General features: G+C 40.6%; 1 protein-coding gene across 1 annotated transcript in view; it reads right to left on the minus strand.

The window, feature by feature from the left end:
* The window catches only part of GALNTL6 (polypeptide N-acetylgalactosaminyltransferase like 6), a 1169120-nt gene that overhangs the window by 766437 nt on the left and 381364 nt on the right, over positions 1–21319 (minus strand). Inside the window, exon 2 of the mRNA XM_057724757.1 lies at positions 12765–12873. Within this exon, the coding sequence (XP_057580740.1) occupies positions 12765–12873 (109 nt within the window). The remainder of the gene's footprint in view (positions 1–12764; positions 12874–21319) is intronic.

The raw sequence follows: 21319 nt of genomic DNA on the forward strand, positions 1-21319 counted from the left end.
AAAGATCAGAGCAGAAATAAATGAAATGGAGACAAAGAAAACAATAGCAAAAATCAATAAACCAAAAGCTGGTTCTTTGAGAAGATAAATAAAAATGATAAACCTCTAGCAAGACTCATCAAGAAAAAGAGGGAAAGGACTCAAATCAATAAAATTAGAAATGAAACAGGAGAAGTTACAATGGACACCGCAGAAATAAAAAGCATCATAAGAGATTACTACAAGCAGCTATATCCAATGAAATGGACAACCTGGATGAAATGGACAGATTCTCAGAAAGGTATAACCTTCCAAGACTGAATCAGGAAGACATAGAAAATATGAACAGACCAATCACAAGTAATGAAATTGAAACTGATTAAAAATCTCCCAACAAACAAAAGTCCAGGGCCAGATGGATTCACAGGTGAATACTATCAAACATTTAGAGAAGAGCTAACACCCATCCTTCCCAAACTCTTCCAAAACATTGCAGAGGAAGGAACACACCCAAACTCATTTTATGAGGCTACCATCACCCTGATACCAAAACCAGACAAAGATACTACAAAAAAAGAAAACCACAGACCAATATCACTGATGAATTTAGATGCAAAAATCCTCAGCAAAATACTAGCCAACAGAATCCAACAACACATTAAAAGGATCATACACCATGATCAAGTGGGGTTTATCCCTGGAATGCAAGGATTCTTCAATATACACAAATCAATCAATGTGATACACCATATTAACAAATTGAAGGATAAAAACCACTTGATCATCTCAATAGATGCAGAAAAAGCTTTTGACAAAAATCAACACCCATTTATGATAAAAACTCTCCAGAAGGTGGGCATAGAGGGAATCTACCTCAACATAATAAAGGCCATATATGACAAACCCACACCAAACATCATTCTCAATGGTGAAAAACTGAAAGCATGCCCTCTAAGATCAGGAACAAGACAAGGATGTCCACTCTCGCCACTACTATTCAACATAGTTTTGGAAGTCCTTGCCACAGCAATCAGAGAAGAAAAGGAAATCAAAGGAATCCAAAGTGGAAAAGAAGAAGTAAAACTGTCACTGTTTGCAGATGACATGATACTATATGTAGAAAATCCTAAAGATGCCACCAGAAAACTAGTTGGACTAATCAATGAATTTGGTAAAGTTGCAGGATACAAAATTAACACACAGAAATCTCTTGCATTTCTATACACCAACAATGAAAGATCCAAAAGAGAAATTAAGGAAACAATCCCATTCACCTTTGCAACAAAAAGAATAAAATACCTAGGAATAAACCTAACCAAGGAGGTAAAAGAACTGTACTCAGAAAACTATAAGACATTAATGAAAGAAATCAAAGACGGCACACACAGATGGAGGGACATACCATGTTCTTGGATTGGAAGAATCAACACTGTGAAAATGACTGTACTACCCGAAGCAATCTACAGATTCAGTGCAATCCCCATCAAATTACCAATGGCATTTTTCACAGAACTAGAACAAGAAATTTTACAATTTGTATGGAAATGCAAAAGACCCCCAATAGCTAAAGCAATCTTGAGAAGGAAAGATGGAGTTGGTGGAATCAGGCTTCCCGACTTCAGCCTATACTACAAGGCTACAGTGATCAAGACAGTATGGTATTGGCACAAAAACAAAAATATAGATCAATGGAACAGGATAGAAAGCCCGGAGATAAACTATGGTCAACTAATCTACGGCAAAGGAGGCAAGGATATACAAGGGAGAAAAGGCAGCCTCTTCAATAAGTGGTGCTGGGAAAACTGGACAGCTACATGTAAAAGAATGAAATTAGAACACTCCCTACCACCATACACCAAAATAAACTCCAAATGGATTAAAGACCTAAATGTAAGGCCAGACACTGTAAAACTCCTAGAGGAAAACATAGGAAGAACACTCTTTGACGTAAATAACAGCAAGATCTTTTTTCATCCACCCCATAGAATAATGGAAATAAAAACTAAAATAAATAAGTGGGACCTAATGAAACTTCAAAGCTTCTGCACAGCAAAGGAAATGATAAGCAAGACGAAAAGACAACCCTCAGGATAGGAAAAAATATTTGCAAACGAATCAATAGACAAAAGGTTAATCTCCAAAATATATAAACAGTTCATGCAGCTCAATATCAAAAAAACAAACAACCCAATCAAAAAATGGGCAGCAGACCTAAATAGGCATTTCTCCACAGAAGACATACAGATGGCCAAGAGGCACATGAAAAGCTGCTCAACATCACTAATTATTAGAGAAATGCAAATCAAAACTACAATGAGGTATCACTTCACACCGGTTAGAATGGGCATCATCAGAAAATCTACAAACAGTAAATGCTGGAGAGGGTGTGGAGAAAAAGGAACGCTCTTGCACTGTTGGTGGGAATGTAAATTGATATAGCCACTGTGGAGAACAGCATGGAGGTTCCTTGCAAAACTAAAAATAGAACTACCGTATGACCCAGCAATCCCACTGCTCGGCATATACCCAGAGAAAACCGTCATTCAAAAAGACACATGCACTGCAATGTTCATTGCAGCACTATTTACAATAGCCAGGACATGGAAGCAACCTAAATGTCCATCAACAGATGAATGGATAAAGAAGATGTGGTACCTACATACAATGGAATATTACTCAGCTGTAAAAGGTAATGAAACTGGGACATTTGTAGAGACATGGATGGACACAGGACTGTCATACAGAGTGAATGAATCAGAAAGAGAAAAACAAACATTGTATATTAACACATATATGTGGACTATAGACAAATGGTACAAATCAACCAGTTTTCAAGGCAGAAATAGAGACACAGATGTAGAGAACAAACATATGGACACCAAGTGGGGAAAGCAGGGAGGGTTGGGGGGGAATGAATTGGGAGATTGGGATACCAAATTGTACACTCTAAATATATGTAGTTTATTGTAAAAAATAAAAAAATAAAAAGTTAAAAAAAAAATTAAGCAGGGCCAAGTGATGGAGAGAGAATGAAAGGGAATCTTTCGCTCTATGATAATATGGTGATTGGCAGGCAAAGCAGATGATATATGGTCTCATAACCTTGATGAAGGGGAGGGTGGGCTGTGAAGATATGGACCACAAGTGTTTGGTCCAGACAGCAGGAATGGCAAGGGAAAAGTTCCAGAACGTGTTGATCATCCTTGAGGGAAAACAAAGAGGACAACACGGCCAGTGGAGAGACGGCACATTGACCAGTAGGAGAGGAGAACAGAGCCCTGCGTCAGGGGTGGATCATGCTGCATCTCATATGCACAGAATGGACTTAGAGTAAATTCTGGATATGAGGACTAGACTTTGTATGCTTTGGAGCAGTGGAGTGAAATAAGCTGATTATGTATTTTTAGAAGATCACTCTGGTTGCAATTTGAAGAGCTCACAATGGGGCAGGGAGATCAGTGAGGAGGCTACTAAATGGTTTAGGCAGGAGATGTTAATGGTTGGGATTCAGATAGCCACGGTGTCAATAACCATGTTATTGTGTCATAGTGTCATGGTACTGTGACAACTGTGGTGTCATGGCTGGAATAAAAGCCCCTGCAACTATGCTCATGCTATACAGGAGCCACTAGAATTCATTTCTGTCTCTTTCAGAGTTTGGAGCAGAATTTGAAACATAGTGACATTTGTAAGTATTTGTCAAATAAGTAAGTGAACAAATGAATAAAATGACAAGACAGTAAAAACCTTGACTAGCCAAACCTGTATGTACGACCAACTGTGCAAATGGAAGTAGTGAGAAGCTGGATATGATTTCACAGAATTCCTGACGCACATAGTGGAATGTAGGAATTGATTGTGTTTATAGGAGGGCAGAGTCAATACAAGTGTGGAAAACAGCTTTTTTCACATTGAGTTCACACATATTGAAATCCCCCAAAACAGTGATAAACACAGTGAAAATTTGAGTTAGAATAAAAAAAAAAAAAAGATTGGACAAGAAAATTTTTTAAATTTCAAAACTAAGAATAAGTGCTCTCTAGAAATACAGATCAGGGGTCTTACTAACAATTTCATAAATCATACATGTATGTGTGTACATGCACACACACTCCTGCATCACTCTGGGTAGATGACTTAAAAAGTATGTTATGAGAATTAAGGAACATTACATATTAATTAAGAAACAGCTACCTACACTAACTGCATTTCTTCTCAACATCCAGCTGAAGTTATTAGACTCATAGTTCAGGGAAATGCCATAGGCAGAGTTTATCTTTATTTCAGAAATATATCGAATTTTTTCCAATTTATAAACGGAGCAATGTCAGCTGGAGGCCTCTTTAGCTGCTATAATGATTATATCCAATGCTTACTGAATAATGGTTCAATATCAATGTACACCATCTTTCATATTATATCAAAAGAATCTATATTTCACTTCTTTCCATTCAACTTTTATAAATAATTTGAATGATGGTTCAAAAAGCATGCTTATCAATTTTGTGATACAATAAAACTCAAAAGGATAGTTAAACCATTAAGAGAGAAAATCTAATGTCAATAAATTCTTGAATGATGTGAAACTAAATGAAATATAACTGGATCATATATAAAATATGTGATTAGAAAAAAATGCCAAAAATATGACTGGGTTCATAGGAAATAATGAGAAAGAGAATTCAGAAAATTAATTGGATGAAAGCACAAATGTACCTAGTATCAGGATATGACTTTATCCTTGAAACTTTGCTTTACCTCTTCTGGGAAGCCTTCCTGAACTTGAAATGGTATGTTGGATATTATTCTTCTATAGGTAAAATGGTTTGGTTAATGCTACTCCCTAAACAAAGATTATGAAATAGAAACAGTGGCTTTTTAAAAACATTAGTTAGAATTCTTCTAACAAATAAAAAAAAAATCCTTATAATTTACTATAACTCTAAGAGCAGAGATGTACTAGAAAAGAACTCTAAGTTACACCTAAGATCTGGGAATCTATCCTTTAATTGCTCCTTTTATATATATATATATATATATATATATATTTATGTGTGTATATATATATATATATATATTTAATGCAAGAACTCTCCCTTTTCTCAACCCAAAGCAATGTATAGATTCAAGGCAGTCTCTATCAAATTACCAAGGGCATTTTTCACAGAACCAGAACAAAAAATTTACACTTTGTATGGAAACACAAAAGACCCTGAATAGCAAAAGCAATCTTGAGAAAGAAGAACAGAGCTGGACGAATCAGGCTCCCTGACTTCAGACTATACTACAAAGCTACAGTAATCAAGACAGCATGGTACTGGCACAAAAACAGGAATATAGATCAATGGAACAGAATAGAAAATCCAGAGATAAATCCCCACATCTATGGCCACCTGATCTATGACAAAGGAGGAGAGAATATACAATGGAGAAAAGACAGACTCTTCAGTAAGTAGTGTTGAGAAACCTGGACAGTTGTATGTTGAAGAATGAAATTAGAACATTCTATAACACATACACAAAAATAAACTCACAATGGACTAAAGACCTAAATGTAAGGCTGGATACTACAAAACTCTTAGAGGAAAATATAGACAGAGCACCCTTTTACATAAATCACAGCAAGCTCTTTTTCAATCTACCACCTTGAATAATGAAAATAAAAGCAAAAATAAACAAATGGGACCTAATTAAACTTAAAAGCTTTTGCATAGCAAACCATAAACAAAACAAAAAGACAACCCTTGGAATGGGAGAAAACATTTGCAAACAAAGCAAATGACAAGGGATTAATCTCCAAAATATAAAAACAGCTCGTGCAGCTCAATACCAAAAAAAACAAACAATCCAATCAAAAAATGGGCAGAAGACCTAAAAAGACATTTCTACAAAGAAGACATACAGGTGGCCAACAAACACATGAAAAGATGCTCAACATCAGTAATTGTTAGGGAAACGCAAGACAAAGCTACAATGAGGTATCATCTCACACCAATCAGAATGGCCATCATCAAAGAATCTACAAACAATAAATGCTGGGGAGGGTGTGGAGAATGTAAACTGGTGGGAATGTTAACTGGTACAGCCACTATGGAGAATGTGAATTGGTGCAGCCACTATGGAGAACAGTATGGAGGTTCCTTAAAAAACTAAAAATAGAGCTATCTTAATTCAAAAAGATGCACGCACCCTGATGTTCACTGCAGCACTATTTACAATAGCCAGGACACGGAAGCAACTTAAATGTCCATCAACAGAGGAATGGATAAAGAAGCTGTGGTATATATATATATATATATATATATATATAATGGAATATTACTTAGTTATAAAAATGAACAAAATAGTGCCATTTGCAGAAATGTGGATGGACCCAGAGATTGTCATAGAGAGCGAAGTAAGTCAGAAAGAGAAAAATAAATATTGTATAATATTGCTTATATGTGAAATATAGAAAAATGGTAGAGATGAACTTATTTGCAAAGCAGAAATAGAGTCATAAATGTGGACAACAAACTTATGGATACCAAGGGGAGAAGGGGGGGGTGGATGAATTGGGAGATTAGGATTGACATATATATACTACTATGTATAAAACAGACAGCTAATGAGAACCTACTGTATAGCACAGGGAACTCTATTTAATGCTCTGTGGTGACCTAAATGGGAAGGAAATCTAGAAAAGAGTGGATATATGTATACGTATGACTGATTCACTTCGTTGTATGGCAAGAAGCTAACACAACATTGTAAAGCAACTATACTTTAATAAAACTTAATTAAAAAAAGAAAAAAGAACTCTCCATTTTCTCAAAGGTGGAAGCATTTTCACCATTTCCTAATAACTAGCTCCTTTCACCCTATATTCCACCTACTTATATAAAAATGATTAAAATACCTGATATTTCAAAAATCATCAAATATGCCATGGCAATGTAATTGCCAAAACAATGCATAAACTAACACCAGTAAAAACACTAACAAAGACATTTGATAAAATGCACCTGAATATTATGCTAATACACTTTATAAAGACTATTGAGATCTCATCAGCAAGTAGTTTCTGAATTTTCATATTTTAAACATATTTTCAGTGTTTATTAAGTAGGACAGACATCTGAAAACATAACTAAAACATAATATAATTAAAATATAACAAATATAAAACATCAAACCACAGACCAGTGTGATGTACTTAAAGCAGTGCTTGGAAAGAAATTTAGATCCTAGATGCTTATACTACAATAGAAGGTTGAAATTAAGGAAATATGAATCTACTTTTTTAATTTAGAAAAATGTAGTAAAAGTCAAAGAAATTAAATAATAAATATAAGACTGTAAATCAATGAGAAAAATACAACAGATAAGATGAACAACGTCAAAAACTGGTTAATGAAATTGACAATTTCCTAATGTAACAAAGAAAAATGACAAAAAAATATTTGAAACAAAAAGCAATATAAATTTAAGCATGACAGATATTATAAAATCTTTAAGAGGATGTTATGAATACATGTGTTAATAAATATGAACATTTTAACCTAGGAGTGAAAAATCTTTTCGCCAAGAAAAATCCAGTCCAGATAATCTTCACCCACAAGATGACCATTAAATATTAATAAATAAATAACTGATATATGACAAGCAATTACAAAGTGTAGAAAGATGAGAAGTATTACTCAAGTCATTTTATGAAGCTATCATAACGTTACCAAAACTTGACACAGATTCTATGAGAAAGAAAAATTCATGGCCAATATTCACTCACAAGCAAAGATCCAAAATTGCTAAAATATTAGCAAACAAAACCCAGTAATTATTGTAAATAAAAAGACAGATTTAGTCCAATTTCTATTAGAAATCAATAGATACAACATACTCAAAAACATAAAGGAGAAAATGTATCTTACTTCAACAGAGGTAAACAAAACATTTTGATTGAAATCAACATTCATTAGGTGTAAAAAAGTAAAACTCTCAGAAAGTCATATCCTGAAGGCTTAGTAAACAAGGCATGGTACATTCATTAACTAGATAAAATCCTAACACAAGTATCTAATTTGCTATTGTCAAAAACATAACAAGTCAAAAGTAGCCACCAATACCCACTGGACAAGATGACCTTGAGTTCCTAGAAAGTGCAGAAGCAAGAGTAAAAATAATTACAAGGTCTAGGACGGAAAAAATTTTAAACACTGTCACTACTTACAGATATTATGAGATTTACATTGACAATCCAAAATAACTTATGAGTAAATGATTATAATTCATAAAAGAGTTTAGAAAGTTTTCTAAATTCAGGGCAATATTTAAAAATTATTAACCTTTTCTCTATACCAGCTACAAATATTTCAGAATTTCAGTAAGATCAGTAACATGCTTAACACCCACTTAATGTTAGTTTTCTAGGCATAACACCGGAAATGTCTGAGAATCAAATTACAAACACACCTCTAAAGGTAACAAGGAAGCATCAAGAAATATAATGCTATATCACAGAATGAATAATTTAATATTGAAGAAAATGTAAACTATTCCAATTTATCAATAGACTTAATACAATTCTAAAATTCCCAACATTTTGTGAGTATCTGAGTATGGTGCATAAAGTCTGACAAGCTGAATCTAAAATTTTAAAGAAAATCATAATGTTAAGAATGGCAGTAAATTCCCAAGAAGAAAAGCAAAGAAAGCAGGAAGAACTTTACCAGATATCAACAATTGTTATAAAGATATAGTACGTGAGATAATATGTCATTAGCTCAAAGATTTTTACTCACAGAACAGAATTGGGAAACCAGAATGAGAACGCACAAATATAGAGAGTTTTCATAATAGAGTCAACACTACTGATAGATGTGGGAAAAGATACATTTTCTAATAAATGGTGCTATTGACTGCATTTCTAACTAGGTAAAACCTAAATAAATATTGGGCCACCCACCTTATATCAAATAAAAATGAAGATGAGTTGCATTTAAGACCTAACTGTAAAAGGCAAAATTCTCAAGCTCAGAAAGGCAATATAGAACATCAATTAAGCCTATCCTTTAAAAATGATTTGTAAATTTGACTACAACAAAATTAAGAACTTCTATTCATTAGGCAATATATACAGAGTTTTTAAAGAAAACAATACACAAAACGTGGGATAAGATATTTTCACCATGTACAACCACCGAAGGATGTTATTCAAAACAAAGAGCACTCTGTGGATCAATCAGAAAAAGAAAGAAATCAAAAAGTTGGAAATAGAAATGAACAGGAATTTTACCCAAGAGAAGGCACAGATGGCCCATAAGCATAAATAGGAGATCAACTACAGTAAAATTAGTAACATGCAAATTTATGTGACAATGAGTGATTATTTCACACTACCAAATTGAGAAAAAAATGACAAGTCAGACAATAATATTAAGTGTTGACATGATGCAGAGCAATGGGAATTCCATCCATTATTGATTGGAGTGAAATCAATAAACCAACTTTGAAAAACTGTCTGTCACATACTACATAATATAATTGAAATGTGAATTCCTTGGACGTGCAAATTCTACTATTAAATATGCACCTTAAGAAAATTTTGTGTCTATACCAGAACCACACACAAGAATACTTAGAGCAATCTCATACATAACCCAAACCTGGGAACTCTCAAAATGTTTACAAAGTGGTTACTGTTATAGAAAAGTAAACAACAGTAACAATGAAACAACTAGACATGCACACACTCACATGAATGGATCTCAAAAATAATTTTGAATGAAAGAAGAAAGTCATACAATATGATTCAACATTTAGATAAAGTTCAAATACAGGCAAAATGCAACAATATTTGTTTAGACATAAGAAATTACAGAGAAAAGTAAGAGTGAATACAAATTTCAAGATTTGGAGAAGACAGAATGGCACGAATGATCCTTTCTCTTGGCCTGTTTATTGCGAATAGAGATGTTTATTTTATTTTGACTTTGTACCTGCATGCGTGTTTGTGTGTGCATACTCATTAGGTTATATTTTATGATATTTTTTAAAAATGATGAATTATAGTCTACTGCACTTTTCAGGTATCTTTTAGCGTATCATATACATACTAGCATTTAAAAGTTTTTTAATTGCACAAAAATTTGTACTTTAGCAAACTTGTTACATTACCAATTTTCTTTGTAGGTCACTTTCCCTTGCCCCGAGTGAGGATGAGAAAATTAAAGGCACATTTTTCCAGGAGGCAGAAATGGTAGTATGTAGCAGAAATAAATGTGAAGCATTGGATTTTGTATCCAAAACTCATTGGTAGAAGCAAAGGAGAGGCACACCAAATCAAGTGAAAGTAACTTAGATGGATCAATAATTACAGTTATCATTGGTGGAGCCTATACTATGTGCAAATAATTGTCCAATTACTTTAGATATATTATCTTTAATCCTATAGCAATTCTGCAAAGCAGAACATCAGAAAGACAAACTGACTTGCCACTTACACAGAAAAGCTAGGATATGAACCCAGGTGTGTTTCTCTCCTGTATGTTCCCTTGTCATTACTTCATTTTGCCCAAATATTATTATTCAACGTCTGACAGTGGAGTGTAATGGAGCATAAGACGACGTGACTTTTAATTTTGTTCTACAAATTATTAGCTGTTTGACCTTGGATAATATTTCATGAATTCTTAAGAACTTAGTTCTTGGGATTCCCTTGGCAGTGCAGTGGTTAAGAATCCACCTGCCAATGCAGGCGACACAGGTTTGATACTTGGTCTGGGAAGACCTCACATGCTGCGGAGCAACTAAGCCTGTGCACCGCAACTAACGAGCCTGAGGTCTAGAGCCCGTGACTCACAACTACCGAGGCTGTGCACCACAAACACTGAGCCCATACACCGCAACTACTGAAGTCCGCACGCCTAGAGCACATGCTCTTCAACAAGAGAAGCCACCGCACTGAGAAGCCCATGCACCACAACGAAGAATAGTCCCCGCTCACTACAACTAGAGAAAGCCTGAGCACAGCAACAAAGACCCAATGTAGCAAAAAAAACTCAGTTCTTTTCCTCTCCTTTTTTTCTTTTTACGAATTGGGGATTATAATAATTATCTATCCGAATCATTGTGAAATTTAAATAAAATACATACATAAAGTCCCTGGTACAAAGCATCTATTCTATTATTATTATTATTATTAACCTATCATTAAATTAAGGGAACATCTCCCCAAATTTTCAGCATCTTGCGGTTAAAAAAAAGGAACAGATGGTTGGATGAATACAGGGCTGATGAAGCATACAGAGGAAAAAGATCAGAGACTGGAAAAGTGAGGGTGCTGGTAAGGAGCTTGCTTTTGTGACTATTCACGGAGTCATGCCAAGGTTGGAGGGATGATGTCAGCTGGAAGAGGCTGACGGTCTGAGGGACAGGGAACATTCTTATGACAAGCAGGGGGTAGGGAACAGCCTTCTTTGAAGAAAAGGGATGCAAGAAGAAAATGGAAGACTTTAATTAAGTCAAGCACACCTGATCCAGAGCTGAGAACATTCACAGCCTTGACCAGTGTCACAACTATTTGAATAGCTCACTCCTGTCTTCCTGGGGGGAGGAATCAGCAGGAAGGTTGGCCAGGAGAACCTCGGCCTGCGACTACTCAGAGCTCTGCTGCTGATCTGACTGGAGAAGCACCGTTTCCGTGATACTCAGATGCTCAGATGTCTTTACCAAACCAAAGCTTCTCTATTTCTGTGATACCCTCACCACGACAAAAATAAAATAAAATAAAATACAAAACAAAAGCAAACAAAAAACCCAAGAGAACTCTTTTGGTTGAATAATAGAGTAAGGACTTCCTACCATATGTTATTACCTTCACTCGGTTTCTATTGTACTTCTATACCCTTCTGAATTCCTGTTTCCAACAACCTAAGTCCTTCTAGAAGGGCTTATTTTTCCCTATTACTTTTTCCAAGAAGTAAAATGTTTCCTCTATTACTAGCCCAAGACTAGAATTCTGCTATGCGTAGACAGACCTACTGGATTCCATTGAACTGCCTGTTAGTTTGCCCAGGTATGGCCAACCTTAGGTCCCTGGCTCCTGTGATCCACCTGCCAATGTCCAGAACTGTGGTCCCTCTTCCAACCTTGGCCCAGCCAGTTAGATACACTACAGCCCTGATGAGTGAATCCAGCGCAAGATATACATGTACGGGGACTTCTCTGGTGGTCCAGTGGCTAAGACTCAGCACTCCTAATGCAAGGGGTCCGGATTCGATCCCTGGTCAGGGAACTAGATCCCACATGCCGCAACTAAAGATTCCACATGCAGCAACTAAGACCCGGTGCAGCCTAGATAGATAGATAGGTAGATAGATAGATAGATAGGTAGGTAGGTAGGTAGGTAGGTAGGTAGGTAGATAGATAGATAGATAGATAGATAGATAGATAGATAGATAGATAGATAGATAGATAGATAGATGATAGATAGATAGGTGATAGATAGATATAGTGTGCCAAGTCAAGTCTCATGAAGAAATTCAAGAAACCCCCAGAAATGACTGAAAAACACTTTGGAAGCACGGGAGATTTATAAAACTTGAACGACCTCTTGTTCAGCTCATATTGAAAAGGCTCTTCATTACTGTTTTTCTCTCTGAAGTTTCAAATTGTTTTGGTTCTGCCCAGCGTTGACCTCCAATATCCCCACGGCACCTACCTTACTGTGCGGGGAGGAAATACTAATGAGAGATCCTGTAAGTGACAAAGCAAAGCAGCACGTTGACTCACACTGAACTCCATACCTGAGCGCATAGCCTCTTTCTGAATGCTCCCATAGTCATGCCAGTCCTTTCTTCTCAAACCATCTGTCCATGCATAGAACTGCCCATCTCCCAGGCCCAGTTGAAATGTCTGTGGAAAAGGAAAGTATTCAGAGCATAAAAAGGAGGCACTTCCTTTTGTGTGGCAGGTAAACACAGCCAGGTACATCATAGGCAATCAAAGAATACTCCAACAAGTGATTCTGCCCTGTCTACTGAAAAGCAAGCTGTCTTTCTCGAATACACACTTTAGAACCTTTGCCCACTTTTAAAATAAGAGCATGTGTCCCACACAGCACCTACCATTTCCAACTTTATTTCATCCAGAGATGTTAATAATTAGTGTACCACCTCCTCTGAGCATAAATGTCTAGCTGTTTTCCCTTGTCCAAAGTGTAAATAGTAGCAGTGCTATTGATTTTGTATCAAATGGAAACACTTTTGTGATTTATACTGTTTTACTCATTTTGCCCATGTATATATAAATAGCCTGGTGAAAACATTAGCAAGCATTTATTGAATGTTCACTGTGTACTAGGAAGTAAGTTAGATACCCTATGTATAGAGGATCCTCCAGTCTTTATGATAGTCTTTAGTTGTAAATCTACATTTTTCTGCTAATTAAACAAAGGCCCAGAGAAGAAACATAACTTGAATGAAACCACAGTGGCCAACTCAGGACTCGGACCACGTCTATTAAGACCAAAACTGTGGCCCTAACGACCATTAAATGCTGCCTCCCACCTAGATTTCTGTTAAATTATGGTGCGTGGTTATGTTTATAGTTGAAATTATCATGAAGTCAACAACTGTAGTCACAGCATGTTTTATGCTTTAGTAAAACTCAATATATCCTAATGCCAACTTGAAAATTATTTCATGGCTGAAGCTACTTCTTTCTTTATGGTGTTTATTTTGGTAATAAACAAAAAATGTTTTGAATGAAATTTATTTTCACAATTTAATAGTCAAGATAATTTAAAAATGTTCTCATATTCACATGCCATTTTCCTTTTATTTGGTTCATTTTTGGAAATACATCGACAGAATAAAGAGAAGAACTTTGAAAGTTTCAATTTAGGTAAAAAAAAAAAAAAGATGAATAATTTCAGTGAGGAAATTTTACCCTAAGAGCCTTTCCAAGGCAAATAAAAGGTCTTACTTCCTAGTTTGAAACAGTACAACTACTGTGCTTATGAAACAATTATCTACCTTCAGTCCATCTTTATAGCTTATAAAGGAGCCACTTGTTTTGAAAGAGTAAAAATGGACTTAATATTACAAAAAAAAAGTAGTTAAATTAGAGCAAAGATTTTCCAGATCGGTGACTATTATCTATATATTTTTAAAAATTGTCCGTAATAGTGCTGAGTTCAGGAACACAACAGGAAAATTAACGTATAAGGATGATGCTGAGTTTCTATAAAATATTAAGAATAAGGGTAGGATGAATTGGGAGATTGTGTTTGATATACACATTAATATGTATAAATTAGATGATGAATAAGAAAAAATATCAAATTGTACACTTTAAATATATGCAGTTTATTGTATGTAAAAAAAAGAATAGTAAGGATAAATTTTAAAATGTGGATGATGAAAGAAAAGATGGAAAAAGTAACAAAATATAATAAAAATAGAAGAAAATGGAATAAAACAATGTGCGGGTTATAATAGCAATATTAAAAAAAAACTTATGCATTTTTTTCTGATTGATATTGATTTTACAATTAGAAAACTCCCCCAAGCTCAGCTACATGGGAAATTTTAAATAACCCATTAACTTTAAAATACAAAACCCATGTTTAGTCTTAGCCATGTGTTTCGAAAGATGAGTACTGAGCAGTCATGGAAATCTTACACTGATTTAGATAATACCAATTTACAAACATCACTTTCAGATTAAAATAGATAATATCAAAATAAACTTTGCCATGAAACACAGAGATATTCTTGTGTAAATTCCAATGCAAAGCTCTCTGATTACCTGTCTGTTAGCAAACCAGCCCCTCACCCCACCCCCAACCAAGGAGGGCAAGGAGAGAGGAAGAGAGAGGCAGACCCTTCAGATGGGCAGGGAGTAGGCTTAATATGCAGGAAACTTACACATGAGGCTTGTCCTGCAAGACAAGTAGATCTCTGCACCCACCCGCCAGGATCTTAAAAGTTTATAAAGAGGACTTAACAGGGTCCAGTCACTATTCAGTCCAGGTGGTCTCAAAATCACTTTACTCTCTCAAGTCTGCCCCCTTGAAAGTGGCTCCCACTGGTGGGAATAGTTGGCAGATGTCCCTTCCATGGACAGGGGAGGGGTGAGGAGCCTCCCATTGCTCAGGTCCACCTGGCATGTGGACCAGCGGCCATGACCTTTTGGTGACCTCCTCCAACACCCCAGGCTCTTACCATCTCACACGCCTCACCCCTTTTGCAATGTGCCCTGAGCCAATCCGCAAGGGTCTTAGGAGCTTGGAGGCGGCTCCAGGCGGCCGTCTGACTGCAGTGGAGGTAGAGACCCCTGCAGCAATATAAGTGCAGGCAAGAGAAGACACAGATCAAGGTGATCCTCAAAATAATAACAATTTGTTTCCACCAAGAGCCCTGTGATTTGAACCACTGGTTTATGAAGTCCTCTAGGCTGGGGTCTGATCATGCAGGACTTTCACCCTGTCCTCCTCTGACTGAATAAAGAAGACACATGAGCAGACTCATCAGGTGTGGACACAGCATTGTCCGGATGACACTTCCCTGTGAAGCAGGGACAATGTCCAAGGTCATCCTGTTTGGGAGGACGGCTCCTCTCATTAGAGACACTTCAGTGTTCAGTAAGGACAGGCTTGTGGGCTTCATTCAAGGCTTGCTGGGTGAATGCAGTCAGGACTTCTGCGTGAGCTACGATGTCCTGCAGGCCAAGATGGGGAACAAAGATGGCAGCTGAAGGGTGGTTCCAGCAGGAAACAGAGCATGTCCCGGCGCCTTCCGGAGAGGAGGGGCGCAGCTTTAGGAACTTGACCTAGTTGTCCATGCCACACACATCGGCTGGGGAAGGAGCGCTGTCTGATGTGAGGAGACGGACGGGGGGAGGAGATTCCAGACCAGGGCCCCGCCTTCTCCCCTTGTTCAATGGTGCACCTTCCATTCCAGGTATGGTGCATTGCCACAGGCCCGGATGGCAGCAGGACAACGGGGTCCCCGCGGAGACTGAGTGGTTTCCCCTCACCCAGGGGTGTGAGGTAACCCACCCATCCCTGTGGGATGTCCCATAGCAAATCCCAGTAGTTGTACCTGTCCCAGGTGTGATGGGGCTTGGTGTTCTCAGCCCACAGCACACTGATCCCCAGTGAGCATCAGGGGATAGTTGTTTCCCACCACTTCTGTACCTTTACAGTGTTGGGTGATTCCACAGGGGTCCCCAGTCTGGCCTATGCTGCAATAGGCCCCACTGATTAGCAGCTCCAATGTATTAAAGCCGATGTGGTACCTTAGTCTCCCGGCCATGCTGTTTTACTTGTTAATACTTTAATCTGCTGCTTCAATATTCAATATTTTTTCCTTTCTACCAATCCTGCTGCTTGTGGCTTATAGGAGAGATCAAACCTCCATCCAACGCTGTTATTTTGCCCAGCCTTGCGCATCATGACCTTTGAACATGACCTCCGATTGCTATCTGATGGCAGTATCCATGCACCACACTCAGCTTCTCTAATCTCCTAATGGGGGAAGCCTGGTTTGCATGGTGAAAAGGGAAAGGTTGGGTTAAGCCAGACACAGTATCCTCACAAGTTGAGGCATATACAGAACACTCACCTGGACGGAGGGGACCGACATGATCTGTTTGTCAATTCCTCACCTGCAGGGACCTCTGCTGGATTGCAGTTGCCTTGGGGTTGTTTAGAACACACAGGACATGCTGCCACTGAAGCAACCAAGTCACTGTATTTCCAGGGCAACATGGCATCCTTGCCAACATGCCATCCACCTGGGGACTGTCCAGGAAGGGGTGGATGGTGACCACCATAGACCCCTCTTTCTGTGCACCCCATCTGACGCATCTCCTGAGGAGTCAGTTGTTAAGGCTCGTACTGAGCCGGACCATTAGCTTCCTGATGTCCTGGGGGTGTCAGTGCCTCTTGGACCAGGACATGGAAGACAGTAAGGACCACCTCAGGTTCTTGCTGGTGAACCTAAAAGTTCTTCCGCACATCCTGAGCACAAAAGGCTTATTCGTGATCACCCACCCCGAGGCCTCTGCTTCTCTACACCATCAGGTCAAGCCCTATAGAAAAGCTGTTGATGCAAAGGGTTAATGGCCAAGGCACAGGAGTGATGACCAGCCCAGTAGCTCTGAGTCCAGCCCACTGACGGCTGCAGTCCCTTCCAGTTTCCACAAAGATGGTGCCAGTGTTGGGCTGAAGAGCCCCTGAAGCCCCTGTGGATGGGCTGCCCGACTAGACCCATCTGCATGCCAGGCTTCAGCGGGAATGTCCCCACTTCCTCTCGACAGGCTGCAGAGTCCACTGCAAAAATATGGGAGGGGGCATCAGGAGGACCTACGTGCTCTACAGGACCTAACAGCACCCACATTTCTAGAGAGAGCGGGCTGGCCAACAGGGGCTTCTCTGCTGCAGACAGGCTGCTACTTCATCACCCTGGGAGTTGGTGGGGATCCCTGGAACATATTCTCAACAGCATGCTGTCCGTTCCTAAGACGCGCTACCTGGAGAAGCGTGATGTACGGTGCCAGGGTCTTTTGTTCTCTGAGGGGATACTGGGTTTCTGCCCCCTTCCAGAACTGGGACCCAAATCCTAGGAGAACTCTCTTCTGTTGTCTCTGCCACAGGGTCCAACACACACCTCCCAGAGTCACAGTTTCATCAAACTCAAATGGTAGCCCTGCCTGTGAGTTGCCCTCGGCTTTAATCTGCTTCCTTGGTATTTTGACTTCTCAAACGTGGCTTGAGGACCTGATCCCCAGTCCTACATATGCCCCTACTCTACCAGGCAGTAAAAAGATGCATATACTATGTCAGGTGGGGAACAAAAGCCCTCCCAAAACTCCCAAATCCCTACAAGGCTTGCACCTCTTCCAGGTTCTTAGGGGTTGAATAGGCTGCACCTTATCAAGCACAGCTGCTAAGAAAACGCGTATTTCCCCAAAAACTGCCCAAACTTTACGGCAGTGCTGGGGCCTTGAACTGTCTGTGAGTTGACTGCGCGTCCCCGCCCTCACAGGTGTTCCAGCAAAGTCTGCAGTGCCCTGCAGCACAGGCAAGTCTTCACGAGTCAGCACTGTATCATCAGTGTGATGGGGCTGTTTTACTGATGTAGGAAGGAGACAGGGAAAGGTCTTGGGCTACCATCCTACTGTAAGCAGCTCTTTGCAGGAAATCATCCTCAGCAGGAAGCTCCTTTCCTCGTCACTTTAGCAGAGCTGTACTATTACTTTTCACCAGGTACCCCATACTCTACTCATCTCTGGCCTGAGCACACTTTTCAAATCTTTTGATTACAATACCTCGCCTAACTTGTCAGTTCTTTCTGTATATCAAAGACGTAGAAATGAAGAATCAGTTATTAACAGATGATCAGACCTCTTCCCAAGCTTCCCCTTCAGTAACTGTGAACAAACCATGTGACCAAACTGTGAAGAAGATAACATCTAGAGGAAGATCAGGAGGAGTCGACAAGCCTGCACACAGTGGGGAACAGTGACGACTCTGACCCCGCTTCTCAGTGACTAACTGAAATGACTACCCTCTTTCCCTTTAAAACTTTCATGGTCCAGCAGAATCTCAGAGTTGGTTTTGGGGGAACACAGAGTCCACCATCTCCCCAGACTGACAGCACTCTGATTAAAGACCACTTTCCTTTCTACCAGCATCTGTGAGTTTGATTTTGTAAGCGGCGAGTACCGGGACCCGATTTGTCAACACCATGACCTACGGAGGGGCTGTGCAGGCAGCCCCAGGGAGGCACTGGAAAGGTCCACTGCTGTCCCTCCCACGTGAAGGCAAACTGATCTCCTGACTCAGTGGCCAGGGGTGGACTGAAAGAAGCAATTGCTAAGTCCGGCTCAGCACGGCACACTCCTAAGACCACAGCCAAGACATCTAAGATGGGGGCAGTGATGGGGCAACGCCTTGCTCGTGTCTCCTAGTCCACCGTCATCCGCCAGGAGCCATCTGGCTTTTGTACCGGCCATACGGGGCTGTGGAAAGCACTATGGCTGTAGAACAGCTCTACCCACTCCGTGCAGTTTTTAGATCGCTTCTCCTATTTCCTTAGGTCCCCAGGCAGTTAATTTTGTTTGATGGTTACCGAGCTTCAAGGGATGATAGACTTACTGGTTCCCAGCTAGTGCTTCCCCTTGGCACTGACTGGATTACTATAACCTGAGGCCGATTTCACCATTAGGGGTTTGCAGAGTTTGACCTCCCAGGAGATCAATGCCCAATATGTTCTCTGGTATCGGAGAGATTAAAATCTTTAACCTCGTGCGGCAGAATGCCAAACTTGCAATATCAAAGGGATCTTCCCGCCTTCCTGACATAACTGTTTGTCCTCTTTAACCATCAATGGTTCTGTAATAGAGCACATTCAGCTCCAGTGGCCACCAGAGCCCTCACCTGTTGTTTATTTCTGGGGGACTAATGAATAGTGAGCTTCATTGAGACCTCCAATCACCCCAAATGGCCCTCACCTGGAGGTGATCTTGGCCCCTGTCCTATACTGGGGGCATGAGAGGCGTGGACCCCGAGTAAAACTGCATCCCTGAGGCCTCTGCTGGAGCAGGTGCGGCATCAGGGACGGGAGGGGCAGGGGGAGCAGGTCTGAACTGCTGCTCAGGTTTGAAATGTTTCCACAGGCTGGTCTGTCTTTTCAGGTGGGGCCCTGGCAGCACGGAGGTCAAACCACCTTTGCTTCTGGGTTACTTTCACTGGACTGTTGGGATCGTCTTGGGGCTTTTGGAGCTCCCTCTGTCTCTCTCAGGTGTTTCCCTCAGGCCGTACCCATTCCCAGGATTTGCCCATTTCCCCCAAATTGGCCATGGGGAATGGACTGCCCAGCATCATATGTGCCTCGTCTCACAGCTGAGCTCAGAGTGGATACCTCATCCCACCCCCAGTGCTGGGGCAGACGGGAGTGTCTTGGCTTTCATTCCTGCAGTCAATGTGGGGGCCCTCAAAGACTGGCCGTAGTTCGCCTGTTTCATTTCCAAGTCCCTAAAATTTTATTGTATCTTCTCTTTAGATTTCCAGGGTCCCTGTGCACAGGGAGAGCCTCCTCATTGGGCCAAGTCTCCCAGCAGCTAGAATAAACCAACCTCTAAGGGGGTGAGCACCTTGAAGCCCCAGGGCTTTGCAAGTGCTGCGGAGTGTGTCTGATGTTCATTTCCTCTGCCTCCTGCAGGTCAGAGACATGCCGTCCCCCCTCCCTACCCCACATTGCGGCACTAACCTCTCCTGGATACTTTCTCTGGCCTTTTGCTGGAACTCAGAGCCGCATCCTGCTGGGTGGTGGTATATTCTCTCCTCTTGAACGTTTCCTGAGCTGGGGGCTGCCCAGCTGGCTGGGGTTGCCTGTTGACATGCTTTTGCCTTCCTTTGTGTGAGGGGTTGGACAGCAGGGGAGGGAGGGGTTTCATGCATTTGACTGTCATTCATCACGACGTCCTCGTCTTCATCCTTATCAACTTCCCACAGGTCTCACCTCTTAGCATCCCAACCAGGATGTCACAAGCTCTGGACCTTCATCCACCGGCTTACAGCCTTGCTTTGCAAACAGCCAGCTGTCGTCTCCAGCTCAGCATTGGTCGCCCTCACCTGCTGCCCGCATTTAGCAGAGCAGGGGACTCCGCACATCCTTCTGTGACCTCAGCCCTTCTTTCAGCCTCTAGTCGGCAACCGTTGATCAGAGGTCAGCCCACTGCAGGGACCATTTCTCTCCCGCCTTGGAAGCTGGGCGCTACAGCAGTTCAGACACGTGCACTGGGCCAGCTGGCATTTTCAGGGCATCCACGGCATCCAACATTCAGGCCACCCCTCCTCCCACAGACGGAGACTACCAACGCGGGGTATTCCCTGTGGACATCTCTTTCCCAAGGCCCGCCTCTTGGGGGGTGTCCCCAGTTGTTAGTTCACAAGCCAGCCCCCCTACACAGACGGCAAGGAGAGACCGAGAAAGAGGCAGGCCCTCCAGATGGGCAGGGGTGGGTGTAATAAACAGGGAACTTATACAGGAGTCTTGTCCTGAGCGGCCCCCAAACAAGTAGCCCTCCGCAACCGCCCGCTGAGTCGCAGAAGTTGATCCACAGACTTTAATGGGCTTCGTCACTATCCAATCGGATGGTCTCCACACCACTTTGCTCTCACAAGGCTGCGACCTTCGCAGAGTTCGTAATGTGGGGAGAGCGGGCAGAGAGCACGTTCCCAAGACACGGGAGCGGGGAGGAGCCTCTGGTTGCCAGGTCTGGGCTTATGGGTTAACCAGAGGTCATGTAGAGAATTCTTAGCAGCTGGTAATTCAAGAGCAGCTTGACT

This window comes from Hippopotamus amphibius, chromosome 2 (genome assembly GCF_030028045.1).
Source record: "Hippopotamus amphibius kiboko isolate mHipAmp2 chromosome 2, mHipAmp2.hap2, whole genome shotgun sequence".
Lineage (NCBI taxonomy): Eukaryota > Metazoa > Chordata > Mammalia > Artiodactyla > Hippopotamidae > Hippopotamus > Hippopotamus amphibius.